The sequence below is a fragment of the Hemitrygon akajei genome, unplaced genomic scaffold, assembly GCF_048418815.1.
Source record: "Hemitrygon akajei unplaced genomic scaffold, sHemAka1.3 Scf000033, whole genome shotgun sequence".
NCBI lineage: Eukaryota > Metazoa > Chordata > Chondrichthyes > Myliobatiformes > Dasyatidae > Hemitrygon > Hemitrygon akajei.
This window is the reverse complement of record NW_027331919.1, coordinates 5,846,929-5,861,432: the sequence shown is the minus strand read 5'-3', so window position 1 is coordinate 5,861,432 and position 14,504 is coordinate 5,846,929. Positions and strand designations below refer to the sequence as shown.

The following is a 14,504-nucleotide window of genomic DNA, read 5'->3' as shown; positions in this document are numbered from 1 at the left end:
GTAGGGGCAACAAGAGCGGAAATTTCTATACTTAGAGAGTAGTAGCTGTGTGGAACGAGCTTCCAGTAGAAATGGTATAGGCATTTAAAGAAATGACAATATGGACAGGAAAGAAATGGAGGGTTATGGGCTGAGTGCAGGTCGGTGGGACTAGGTGAGAGTAAGCGTTAGGCACGGACTAGAAGGGCCGAGATGGCCTGTTTCCCTGCTGTAATTGTTATATAGTTTTATGGTTATATCTTTCGTTACAAAACGTATTAAAGTGTTAGGAGTTTGAGGGAGTGTGGTCTGTCATTGAAGACTCGCGAATTTCTCCGGATGTACTGTGGAGAGCGTTCTGACTTGTCGCATCGCCGCCTGGTGTGGAGGCTGCAACGCAGAGGGTCACCAGAGGCTGCCGAGGGTTCTAGGCTCAGCCAACCCCTTCACGGGCACAAACCACCCCTCCATCGAGGACATGTTCAAGAAGGAATGGCTCGGGAAGACCACATCCATCAGCGAGGACCCCTCCCGCCGGGAAATACCCTGTGCTCATCGGTACCATCGGGGAGGAGGTACAGGAGCCTGAAAACTCAACAATTTACAAACAGTTGCTTCCCCTCCGCCATCAGATTGAGAACTTTCCCTGAACACTTAAACACTCCCTCCGTATTCACCTTTTTGCAGTATTTATTAACTTCCCCGATTTACGTTAATTTTACATCTTTGCACCGCACTGAAGTCACGTTGTAGTTGCAGGAAAGGTCGGTGAGGCCCCGCTTAGAGTACGGTGTTCAGTTCTGGTCGCCCTCCTGTAGGAAAGACGCCACTGAGATGGAAGGAGTGCGGGGGGAGATTTACGAGGATGTTGCCGGGACTCGAGGGTCAGAGTTATGGAGAAGAGACAAGAAGGATGGGACTTTGTTCTTTGGAGCGTGGGTATGAAGCCAGGGGAGGCACTGATAGGGTGAATACCCAGCCTTTATTCCCCTTGGTTGGGGCATCGAGAGCTAGTATGCACAGCATTGAGGTGAGAGTGGGTGGAGAGAACCGAGAGAGGAGTGGCAGGGATTGGGGTAAGAGACAGAGATACATGGGGAGAAGCGGAATGAGTTGGTGAGAAGAAGGGCAGAGTGAAAAGAGGAGTGAGTAGAAAGGAGGAGTAAATGGGGAGAGCGGGCGAGTTTGGGGCAGGGAGGGGAGAAGAGTGGTCTAGGTGGGGAGAGGGAGAGTAGGGGGTGAATGGAGATGCGAGTAGAGGAGGAGACTGGGGTAGAAAGGAGGGGAAGATAGGGTGGGAGGGGATGAAAGGATGGGGGAGTGAGGGTGTAGATTGAATGGGGAGAAGTGGGGTGAAGTCACTTGATTGAAGTCGGCCGGAAAGGCAGTTGACAGAGACCTCGGACCTCTTCAGGAATATCCGGGTACAAATATGCCGTCTTCTCGCAGATGAATCTGAAATTACCTTTGCAACTGTAACGGTAATTCGATCCGCACTGACTGCAGGTGGGCGTTTCATAGTTTAACTCGTACAGAAGATCAGAGGCCACATTCCTGTTACAAAGGGTTAGACAATTTCAACAGAGACAAAACAGATCAAGCAGGCAACCGGAGACCGTCGCCAAACTCATCCCACTAAACTGCGCCTCTCTCCACAGCCCGTTGTCAGACTCTAAACTTATCCTATGATCCTGCGCTCTCCCCTCAGCCCCGGGTCCATCGCCGTCCGAATCCCATTACACCGCTCTCCCCTACAATCCCGAATCAGCTCCCAAATTAATCCCGCTGCATCACTCTCTCCCGCCAACCCTGAGTCAGTGAATAAACTAATCCCACTGTCCCACTCTCCCCACAATCCTGTCTTTCTCCAAACTGATCTCACTGACTCGCTCTCTCCCCACAGATCTGTGTCAGAGCTCAGACTAATCCCACTGCCCGATTTTCTCCCCACGACATTGTTTCAGTCTTCAAACTAATCCCAGTGACCCACTTCCACACCACAGAGCTGCAACAGTCCAAACCTCACCTGTCTGCGCATTTTCCAATCCAGTATGTTACGTATCGTTGGACAGCGTTGGAAACAAACTTCTGTGAAATTAAATCCCTTCAGTTAATGTTTAGAACCAGACTCTAACAATGCATATCCATGTGAAGGGAAGGTACAGAGAGGGAATCACACAGCGTCTGAGCTCCGAACTGAGGTCTGAGTTTAACTCTGTGTCTGACCCCGGGAGTGTGTGATGGGACGGTGTGGAGGGAGATTCACTCTGTGTCTGACCCCGGGAGTGGGCGATGAGACGGTGTGGAGGGATCTTGATTCTCTGTCTGACCCCGTGATTGTGTGATGGGACGGTGTGGAAGAAGCTTCATTCTGTGTCTCACACCTGGAGTGTGTGATTGGACGGTGTGGAGGGAGATTCACTCTGTGTCTGACTCAACGAGTGTGTGGTGGGACGGTGTGGAAGGAGCTTTACTCTGTGTCTGACTCAACGAGTGTGTGGTGGGACGGTGTGGAAGGAGCTTCATTCTGTGTCTCACACCTGGAGTGTGTGGTGGTATTGTGTGAAGGGAGATTCAGTGTCTGTCTCACCCCGCGGCCTCTAGATTATTGATATCTCTTCTCGCGGTAAGACATACCTTTTCCTCGCTTGAATTTATTTCGAGGAGCCTTGAATCAAGTTCTGAACAATTTTGCCTCGCTCCATCATAAGATGCTCCAAACGTCGATATGAAATAACAACTGTCTTCATTTTTGATCCATTCCTGGGGACATGTTGTCTCTGCAACTCAGGAACAATAAACCGTGAATCTCCCTCCATAAATCCCGATGCATCAACTGGGATCAGAAAAAGTTAAAATCCCTCCACACCGTCCCATCACACACTCTTGGAGTCAGACACAGAGTGAATCTCCCTCCACACCGTCCCATCACACACTCCCGGGGTCAGACACAGAGTGAATCTCCCTCCACACTGTCCCATCACACACTCCCGGGATCAGACACAGAGTGAATCTCCCTCCACACTGTCCCATCACACACTCCCGGGGTCGATGTGAAACTCCATCTGCACCGTCCTATCACACTCTTCTGGGATAGAACGCAGACCGAAACTCACTCCACACAGTCAAGTCACTCATTCTAGTCGTCCGTCTACATCATCTCTTCACACAGTCAGAGTCAAACGCAAATTGAAATAATTCAGTATCCGACCTGCCGCATCACGGACTCCCGAGATCAGACAGTAGGGGACGCTATTTCCACATTGTCCATTCACACTTTCCAGGGTCAGACACAGGATGAAGCTACCTTGAATTGTCTAACTTCCGGTAATTACCTCCCCCTCCCTTCCCTTATCCCATGTTCACTATGCCTCCCCCTCCAGTTACCTATCAGCTCACTCCTGCCTCCGCCTGGCGGTGGGAGATCGGTCTGTGTCTGCCCCGGGAGTGTGTGATGGGACGGTGTGGAGGGAAATTCACTGTTGTCTGAGCCCAGGAGGGTGTGATGGGACGGTGCGGAAGGGTCTTCACTCTGTATTTTAACCCAGAAGTGTGTGGTGGGACGGCGTGGAGGGAATTTCACTCTGTGTCTGACACTGGAAAAGTGTGATGGGACGGTGTGGAAGGAGATTCACACTGTGTCTTACCCCGGGTGTGTGTGGGATGGTGCGGAAGGGGTTTTACTCTGTGCCTGACCCAGGGAGTGTGTTTTGGGACGGTGCGGAGGGAGCTTCACACTTCTCTGAGCCCAGTACTGGGTGATGGGACGGTGTGGAAGGAGCTTAACTGTGTATCGAACCGCAGGAGTGTGTGATGGGACGGTGTGGAGGGATATTCACTCTGTGTCTGACCCCGTGAGTGTGTGATGGGACGGTGTGGAGGGAGATTCACTCTGTGTCTGACCCCGGGAATGTGTGATGGGACGGTGTGGAGGGAGATTCACTCTGTGTCTGACCCCGGGAGTGTGTGATGGGACCGGGTGTGGAGAGAGATTCACTCTTTGTCTGACCCCGGGAATGTGTGATGGGACGGTGTGGAGGGAGATTCACTCTGTGTCTGACCCCGGGAGTGTGTGAAGGGACGGTGTGGAGGGAGATTCACTCTGTGTCTGACCCCGGGAGTGCGTGATGGGACGGTGTGGAGGGAGATTCACTCTGTGTCTGACCTCGGGAGTGTGTGATGGGACGGTGTGGAGGGAGATTCACTCTGTGTCTGACCCCGGGAGTGCGTGATGGGACGGTGTGGAGGGAGATTCACTCTGTGTCTGACCTCGGGAGTGTGTGATGGGACGGTGTGGAGGGAGATTCACTCTGTGTCTGACCTCGGGAGTGTGTGATGGGACGGTGTGGAGGGAGATTCACTCTGTGTCTGACCCCGGGAGTGCGTGATGGGACGGTGTGGAGGGAGATTCACTCTGTGTCTGACCCGGGATGGGAAGAAAATTCGTAGCGTGACGTAGCGCGCTAAAGTTTTAAATGAAAGACCGCCATATACAGCGGCAATACTCGGAGTGGACTGAGGCAGATTGGGTCGGCTTTGGCTCAATCAGGCTTCGGCAAGAACAGGCAGAGGCGAGGTTTGAACGGGACACAACTGCGCAAGCGCGTGAAAGTCGTCCTTTGAGGCAGCGGGAGAATTTAAGTACAGAGCAGAGGCTGACTCAGGGCGAGCACTGTTGTCCCTGCTGATTACACATGCAAAAGGTGCATGGAGTTGCATCTCCTGACAAACCGTGTTAGGGAACTGGAGCCGGATGAACTTCTGATCATTCGGGAAGCAGAAGCAGAAATAGACAGGAGTTTCAGGGAGATAGTGACCCCTAGGAATCAGGAGACAGGCAGTTGGGTGAGTGTCAGGAGCGGGAAGGGGAATAGACAGGAAGAGCAGTGCATCCCTTTGGCCGTTCCCATCAACAATAAGTATACATTTTGGATACTGTTGGTGGGACGACCTACCGGGATCTAGTTGCAGTGGTTGCGATTCTGGCACCGAGACTGGACTCTCAGCTCAGAAGGGAAGGAGGGAAAAGAGGAGAGCAGTAGTGATAGGGGATTCGATAGTTAGTGGGACAGATAGGAGGTTCTGTAAAAGAGATCGAGAATCCCGGATGGCCTGTTGCCTCCGTGCTGCCAGGGTCCGCGGTATCTCGGATGGAGTTCTCAGTATTCTCAAGAGGGAGTGTGAGCAGCCAAATGTCGTGGTCCATGTAGGGACCAATGACGTGTGTAGGAAGAGTGAGGAGATCCTGAAAGGTGAGTTTAGGGAGCTAGGTGCCAAGTTAAAGGACAGGATCTCCAGGATAGCAATCTCAGGATTGCTACCAGTGCCATGTGCAGATGGGTTTAGAAATAGTAAGATAGTGCAGATCAACACTTGGTTGAAGACATGGTGCAGGAGGGAGGGCTTCAAATTTATAGGTAAATGGGCAGTTTTCCAGGGAAGGTGGGACCTGTTCCGGCGGGACGGTTTACATCTTGCGGGTAGGTTTGCTAGAGAGGATCCAGCGGATTTATACTAATACAATCGGGGAGTGGGAACCACAGTGTAGGAACAGATGTATGGGAGAAGGAAGAAAAAGAAGACAATAAAGCTCTTTGTACTGTCAGAGATAAACAGAACGGAAGAGGTGTAGAATTTCTTAAATACATTTATTTTAATGCTGGGAGCATTGTAAGAAAATTGGATGAGCTTAGAGCATGTATTGTTACCTGGAAATATGATGTTGTAGCTATTAGTGAAACATGGTTGCAGGAGATATGTGATTGGCAACTAAATATTCCTGGATTTCGTTGCTTCAGGTGTGATAGAATCGGAGGGACAAGAGTGTTGCGTTGCTTGTGAGGGAAAATATAACAGCGTTGCGCTGGCAGTATAGATGAGAGGGATCGTCTAGGGAGACTATTTGGGTGGAATTGAGGAATGTGAAAGGGATTAGTAACACTTACAGGGGTGTATTAGTTGCCACTTAATGGAGAGCTGGAAATGTAGGAGAACATTTGTAAGGAGATAGCAGATATTTGTAGTAAGCACGAAGTTGTGATAGTGGGGGTTTTTAATTTTCCACACCTAAACTGGAAAGCCCATTCTGTAAATGGCTGGATGGGGTTGGAGTTTGTAAAATGTGTGCAGGATAGTTTTTTACAGCAATACATAGAGGTACAGAAGAGAGAAGGGGTAGTGTTAGATCTTCTGTTAGTGAATGAAATAGGTCAGGTGAGGGGGGTATGTGTTTGGGAGTACTTCAGTTGCAGTGATCACAATGACATTAGTTTCAATATAATTATGGAGAAGGATAGGACTGGACCCAGGGTCGAGATTTTTGATTGGAGAAAGACTATCTTTGAGGAGATGCGAAAGGATTAAAACAAGAGAGTGGGACAATTTCTTTTATAGGAAGGATTGTGTAGAGAAATGGCGGTCATTTAACGGTAAAATTTTGAGGGTAAAGAATTTTTACGTTTCTGTTAGGTTGAAAGGAAAGGTTAAAAGTTTGAGAGAGGCATGGTTTTCTATTGATATTGGAAACTTGGTTAAGAAAAAGAGAGATATCTACAATAAATATAGGCAGCATGGCGTAAATGAGGTGCTCTGGGAATATAAAGAAGATAAGAAGAATCTTAAGAATGAAATTAGAAAACCTGAAAGAAGGTACGAGGTTACTTTGGCAAGTAAGATGAAAATAAATCCAAAGGGTTTCTACAGTTGTCGTAATAGCAAAAGGATAGTGAGGGATAAAATTGTTCCTTTAGTGAATCAGAGTGGACAGCTATGTGTGGAGGCTAAAGAGATTTGGGAGATTTTGAATAATTTGTTTTCTTCGTTATTCTCTAAGGAGAAGGATATTGAATTGTGTAAGGTAAGGGAAACAAATAGGGAAGTTATGGAAACTGTGACGATTAAAGTGGAGGAAGTACTGGCGCTTTTAAGGAATGTAAAAGTGGATGAATATCCGGGTGCTGATAGGATATTCCCTAGGATCTTGAGGGAAGTTAGTGTGGAAATAGCTGGGGGTCTGACAGAAATATTTCAAATGTCATTAGAAACGGGAATGGTGCCGGAGGATTGACGTATTGCCTATGCGGTTCTTTTGTTTTAAAAGGGTTCTAAGAGAAAATCTAGCAAATATAGGTCTGACAGTTTGATGTCAGTGGTGGGTAAATTAATGGGAAGTATTCTTAGAGATGGTATATATAATTATCTCGATAGAGAGTGTCTGATTAGGAACAGTCAGCATGGATTTGTGCTGTTTGACAAATCTTACTGATTTTTTGAAGAGGTTACGAGGAAAGTTGACAAGGGTAAAGCAGTGGATGTTGTCTATATGGATTTCAGTATGGCCTTTGACAAGGTTCCGCACGGATGTTTAGTTAGGAAGGATCAATCGTTTGGTATGAATATTGAAGCAGTAAAATTGATTCAACAGTAGCTGGATGGGAGATTCCAGAGAGTAGTGGTAGATAACTGTTTGTCAGGTTGGAGGCCGGTGACTAGTGGTGTGCCTCAGGGATCAGTACTGGGTCCAATGTTGCTTGTCATATACTTTAATGATCGGGATGAGGGGGTGATAAATTGGATTGGTAAATATGCAGATGATACTAAGGTAGTTGGCGTTGTGGATAATGAAGTAGGTTTTCAAAGCTTGCAGAGAGATTTAGGCCATTTAGAAGAGTGGGCTGAAGAATGGCAGATGGAGTTTAATGCTGATAAGTGCGAGGTGCTAAATTTTGGCAGGAATAATCCAAGTAGGACATACATGGTAAATGGTAGGGCATTGAAGAATGCAGTAGAACAGAGTGATCTAGGAATAATGGTGCATAGTTCGCTGAAAGAGGAATTTCATGTGGGTAGGATGGTGAAGAAAGCTTTTGGTATGCTGGCCTTTTTAAATCAGAGCACTGAGTATAGGAGTTGGGATGTAATGTTAAAATTGTACAAGGCAATGGTAAGGGTGAATTTGGAGAATTGTGTACAGTTCTGGTTACCAAATTATAAGAAGGATGTCAACAAAATAGAGAGAGTACAGGGAAGATTTACTAGAATGTTACGTGGGATTCAGCACCTAAGTTGCAGGGGATGGTTGAACAAGTTATGTCTTTATTATTTGGAGCGTAGAAGGTTGAGGAGGAACTTGACAGAGGTATTTAAAATTATGAGGGGGAGAGATTGTGTTGATGTGGATCGGCTTTTTCCAATTGAGAGTAGTGGAGATTCAAACAAGAGGACATGTGTTGAGAGCTCAGGGGCAAAAGTTTAGGGGTAACACGAGGGGGAATTTCTTTACTCAGAGATTGGTAGCTGTGTAGAACGAGCTTCCAGTCGAAGTGGTAGAGACAGGTTCGGTATTGTAATTTAAAGTAAAATTGGATACGTATATGGGCAGGAAAGGGATGGAGGGTTATGGGTTGAGTGCAGGTCGGTGGGACAAGGTGAGAGTAAGCGGTCGGCACGGACCAGAAGGCCCTAGATGGCCTGTTTCCGTGCTGTAATTGTTATATGGTTATATGACCAGACGCAGACAGAGTCTCTCTCTCCACGGACTCATCACACACCCTAGGTTCAGACATGGAGTGAAGCTCCCTGCACACTCCCAGGATCAGACACTGAGAGAAGTTCCAGTCGACAACCATCTGTAACACACTCTCGGGGTCAAACACAGAGATTAGCTCCCTGTACAAAGCCTCGACTCACACTGCCTGGGTGAGACAAGAATGAATCTCTCTCTCCCTAGCCTCATCACACATTTCAGCTTTCAGATGTGTGATGAAGTTTGCAGCACACCGTCCCGTCACTCTGATCCCGGGTCAGATGCTCAGTATTACTCTTTCCACACCGTCTCATCACACACTCCTGCGGTCAGACAACAGAATTTAGATCCTTCCACAAAGTCCAAAAACACAGCCTTGGTCAGGCTCAGTGTGAATCGCACTCTCCACGGCCGCCACACACACTCCAGCGGTCAGACACAGAAAGGAACTCCCTCAGCACACTCGACAAACGTCAGAGGGAGAGTGATTCTCCCTCCACAGCTTCTCAACACAACACAGAGCAAAGTGTCAGACACAGAGAGTAGTTGCCTGCACACGGTCCCATCACACAATTCCGAGTTTAATACAATGTGAATCTCCCTCCTTACGTCCCATTACACACTTCCTGGCGAGCCACAGAGTTAGGCTATCTCTGCACCCACTCATCGCGCTACCCTGTGTTCTCACAGAAAGCAAGGATTCTCCAACAAGGTTCCATGGCACAGCCACGTGGTCAGACTCCCTCCACAACATCCGATCACACAAGCGGGTGACAAATAGAATGACCATCCCGTCACACAGTCCCGGATTCTCAGTGAAACTCTCTGTCCACGGTGCCATAACACACTTCAAGGGTCAGAGATGGGGTGAATCTCTCTGGGCACTGTCCCATCACACAATCCCGCTGTCAGACACAGAGTGAAGGTGGATCCATACCGTCCCATCAGACATTCCCGGAGTGAGACATCGAGTGAAGCTGTAATGTTACGTCTCACAACCCCGTGGTCAGACCCAGAGTGAATCCACCTTCTGAACGTCCCATCACAATTTCCTGGATACATTGATAGAGTGAAACTTCCTCCACGCATTCCAATCACACACTCACCGGGTCAAACACAGAGAGAATTACCCTCCATACCATCTCTTCACACACTCCCGATGTCAAGCACAGAATGACGCATCCTCTCTCCATGCCTGCCCTGAGATGAGGAGCGGGTGAAAGAGGGGGATGATGCCTCACCTCTTCTGCTGGTCAAAAATTTACAGAACTGGTGACGGAGATCGCTGTGTATTTGTTTATAAACGGATAGATTAGACTTGAGCGCAGAAAGCCTGGATTGAAGGGTTGAGTTTAACTCATGGTAGTTTCGGTGGCAGGTTTCCTCAGACTGACGAATCTGTGATACTGAGAGAGATGGTGAAGGATGTTTAGCGTTTACAGTGACACGTGAGTCAGCGCCGAACGGGTCACAGAGAGTGTTGTGTCAGTGTCCCGGTGAAGGGTGTCACAGTGAAGGATAATCTGGCGGCACAGTGAGAGGCGTCGGCGCCACCGTGAGGGGCGTGTATGTGTCACGCTGCAGGGTATATCAATGCCCTGATGAAGATTTTCTTGACGTTGCAGTGGGGGTCTGCGTCAGTATCGTGCGGGGCATGTCAAAATTGTTGCGAGGGACGTGTCCGTGTCACTGTGATAGGTGTTTCTGTGCCCCGGCGAAAGGCGTGCCAGATCACAATGAAGTGTATCTCGACGTCAAGGCGAGGGAAATGTCAGAGTGAGGGGTTTGTGGGATCACGGTGGGTGGAGCATCTGAGTCATGGTGTACTGTTCTCACGTATGTATGTGTTTCACGTTGAGAGACATGTCATGGCCAAGCAGTGTTTGAGAGTGTAACGCTGAGCTGTGTGACGGTGTCACGGAGAGTACTATGTCGGTGTCATTGTGAATTTAGGGGTTCAGGGGTTCACGTTCAGGGGTTTTCATTTGTCCGTGTGAGGTGCGGGTAATTTCCTCAGTGAGCGGTACATCGGCGTAATGTTGACGGCGATACTGTCCCGGTAAAGGGTGTTACAGTGACGTGTGAGTCTTTGTCACAATGCGGTGCAGAGCGGATCACGTTGAGGAGCGTGAAGGTGTCACGGTGTACGGTACCTCATTGTCACGGTGAAGAGTGTGTCGCTGTCACTGTGAGGCGTGTTTCGGTTTTGCTTTGAGGAGTTAATCAGTGAGACAGTCAGGGGCATGTCGATGTTACCACGAGGGTTCTGTTGTGGTCAGTGTAACTGCCATGTGTGATTCACGGCGATGGTCGTGTCAGTGTTGTGGTTAACAGTGTATCCATGTCTCATAGAATATAGAACATAGAGCATAGAATAGTACAGAACATTACAGGCCCTTCTACCCACAATGTTGAGCCGACCCTCAAACCCTGCCTCCCATATAATCCCCCACCTCGTTGAAGGTCGTGACAGTGCTGCGGTGAAAGGATTATTGTTGTTCTGGTGAACAGCGTGTCGGTGTGAGGACGCGTCTTGATTGTGTTACGGTAAAGGCCGTGTTTGAATCACGGTAAGGGATGTGTCGGTGTCACTGTGGTGTTTTACAGTAACAATTCATTTCACTCTGTTTATTTGTGGTCTGACTCCACCCGGAGCCCGTTCCACTCACCATAGATCGAGAGACGGACCACGATCACGATGAAGGCGGACGTAACTAGGCAGAGTAGGCAGATCAGACGGTACGGTATATTTCCGATCTTCACTTTCGACTGCTGTTCATGCGCAGCTGTGGAGAGACCACAAGACCATGAGATCATAAGATATAGTAGCAGAAGGAGGTCATTCGGGCAATCGCGTCTACCCCGCCATCCAATCATGGGCCACAGTGGGAGAAGACATGTTTGCTATTGGTACCCTGGGAAACAGGTACCAGCTATCCACCCAATCTATGTCTCTCATAATCTTGTCAATATCTATCATCCCTTCTCATCCTACTGCGCTCCAAAGAGAAAATTCCCACCTCTGCTAACCTTGCCTCATAAAACCTGTTTTCCAATCCAGCCGACATCATGGTAATTCTCCTCTGCAACCTCTCCATAGCTTCCACACCCTTCCTATAATGAGGTGAACAGAATTGAACTGAGTACTCTAAGTCCGGTCTCACCAGAGATTTGTAGAGTTGCAACATGACCTCTCTGCTCTTGAACTCAATCCCACTATTAATGAAGTCCAGAATCCCATAGTCCATCTTAACTACCCTATCAACCTGTGCAGAGACCTTGAGGGATGTATGGATTTGAAACCTAAGATCCCACTGTTCATCGACACTCTTATGTAGCCGACCATTAACCCCGTACTCAGCATTCTGGTTTGTCCTTCCAGAATGCATCACCTCACACTTATTCGGATTGAACTCCATCTGCCACTTTTCTGCCCAGCTCTGCATCCTGTCTATATCTTCTTGTAACCTTCAACAACCTAGAGCTCCATCCACAGCTCCTCCAATCTGCGTGCCATCCGCAAACGTACTCACCCATCCTTCTGCCTCATCATCAAGGTCATTTATAAAAATCATAAAGAGCAGGGGCCTCAGGATAGATCCTTCCGGCACTCCACTAGTCACCGACCTCCAGGCAGAACACATCCCTTCCACTACCACCCTCTGCTTTCTTCCTGTAAGACAATTTTTTATCCAAGCAACCAAGGTTCTACTGATCCCATGCGTCATGACTTTCTGGATGAGTCTCTCGTGGGGACCTTGTCAAATTCCTGACTAAATACATGTAGACCACATCTACCGCCCTACGAGCATCAATTTATTTCGTTACCTCTTCAATAAAACTCAATTAGGCTCGTGAGACAGGACCAGCCCTTTACAAGGAAACACGTGACCAGCAGTAGAAGCTCCCTTTCACGTGGTGATATATTTTCTGTTCTCTGACCGTGCATGGAAGGTCAGGGTGAGTTATCCGGTGTGGACACAAGGTATTTAGTGTATGAATTCACGTGCTTGGAAAATTAGACAATCAAGGTGCTCGTCTGTAGAGAGCGTTACAGAGGAGGAGTGTGAAAGAGAGACGGCAGAGAGTGTGGGAAAGGGGAGAGTGGTGAAAGAGAAGTAGATAGAGGGGAAATGGCAACAGAGAGATCTGGAGCCGTAGAAAGGAAGAGTTGTGTAAAAGAAAGAGAATGGTTGGGGAAGGGGAGAGAGCGTGAGATTGAGGGTGAGAGAAAGGAAAAAGTGGACGAAAAAGCAAGAAAAGCGGATGAGAGATTAGCATGTGAGAGATGGCGGAGAAAAGGGAGGCAGTGGAGAGAAAGCAGAGCGAGTGATGAGAGTGGGGATAGAACGGGGAGCGTGTTGTGCACATTTTACAAAGTTCACGTTCCTCACTGAAATTGCCTCTGCCCTTCCTTGCACAGCTCTCCTTCCTCAGCGCCCCTAGTTTAACCGCTTCTCACGGTACTCCCACCACACAAAAAATCTCATGGCGTTCTCTGCAGCGACCACACCCAGAAAAACTCCTCATCCCGTTCCACAGGCCTCCCACTATACCGCCCCGTCTGTTTCTCTGCCTCCACTGCGACCCTTCCCAGAGTGCTCCATCCTCACAGACCCTCCCATTAAGCTCGTAGCTCATCGAGTCTCGCACACTTTACCTTTGACTTTGTCTCACAGGGAATCATTAGGGTTAACAGTGCGCTTGCGATGAGATTTCTCAACAGGAAAGACACATCAGTCAGCAGAGTGAAACCAACAAAGTGAAACTGACCTCTATCCGTCCGGACCCGGGGAACAGAGAGGGTCTTGAAATGAAGTTCCACATACGATACATCATGTTCATCTGGGGGCAGAACAGTGAGAGTCAGAAACAGGGAAAGGCTGTTTCCTTTCCATCACCGTCCCATCACACACTCCCGGGGTCTGACACAGAGTGATTCTCCCTCCACCACGTCACATCACACACTCCCGGTGTCAGACACAGAGTGAAGCTCCCTCCACACAGTCCCATCACACACTCCCGGTGTTAGACACAGAGTGAATCTACCTCCACACCGACCCATCACACACTACCGGGGTCAGACACAGAGTGAATCTACCTCCACACCGTGCAATCAAGCAATCCCGGGGTCTGAGACAGAGTGAAGTTCCCTCCACGCGTTCTCATCCCACACTCCCGGGATCAGAGACAGAGTGAAGCTCCCTCCACAAACCCCCATCACACACTCCCTGGGTTAGAAAGAGATTGAATCTCCCTCACTCCTTCTCTGCAACACTCACCTCCCGATGGAGACGGTGAGTCCTTTTCGGTGAACTTCACATTCATGAAAGCCCCTCTGTCCTTCATCCTGTCGAGGATCCTCTGCGTCTCTGAGCTCAGCGAGGGGAAGGAACCGTTGTCAGAGGAAGCCCGTGTTGACAAGGGGATCAGTCCGACACAAACAATCTCCAGTTGAGCAGCTGATAAAGAGAGGAGCCGAGAGCAGGGGGAGAAATTGCTTTGGGAAAAGGACATTCAGGGTGTGAGAGGATGTGGTCTGGACCGCAGAGAGTGACGGGGGGAAGAGTAGTGAGAATGGGGAGAAACAGAGGGAGGAGGGAGTGAGGGGAAGTTTAGGGTATGGCGGAAAGAGAGTCGTGATTTACAGGGGTCAGAAAGGGGTATCACTGAATGAAGGGGAGGGCAAGGACTGGGAGAGAATGGGGAGAGGGGGTAGAGAGGAAGGATTGTTGGAGAGATTCAATTTCGCTCCTCTCTCCAGCTCTCTCCTTTTTAATCCGGTCCCACTTGCTCCCCTGCCCTCCTCACCAAACTTCCCTTTTTGTCCTCCCACCCTCTCTACTCCCATCTCTCCCGCTCACAGTGAACGTTACCGGACTGAAATGTGCCCGGGCCGTGTTTGGGTTCCCTGGAAAGTCGAGGTCCACTGGACCGTGGGGTGTGTGTGTGTGTGTGTGTGTGTGTGTGTGTGTGTGTGTGTGTGTGTGTGTGTGTGTGT

The 14,504-nt window shown here is 48.9% G+C and overlaps 1 protein-coding gene across 1 annotated transcript; it reads right to left on the bottom strand.

Annotated features, from left to right (window-relative positions):
* Positions 1-1,237: 1,237 nt before the first annotated feature.
* Positions 1,238-13,852, bottom strand: LOC140719882 (C-type lectin domain family 9 member A-like). The gene is made up of 7 exons (XM_073034808.1): positions 13,786-13,852; positions 13,277-13,348; positions 11,173-11,289; positions 9,745-9,909; positions 2,617-2,759; positions 2,006-2,067; positions 1,238-1,533 (listed from the first exon to the last, which is right to left on the bottom strand). Exons 1-7 carry the CDS (start codon positions 13,850-13,852, stop codon positions 1,338-1,340), a joined length of 822 nt encoding a protein of 273 aa, XP_072890909.1. The 3' UTR covers positions 1,238-1,337.
* Between the last annotated feature and the right edge of the window lie 652 nt (positions 13,853-14,504).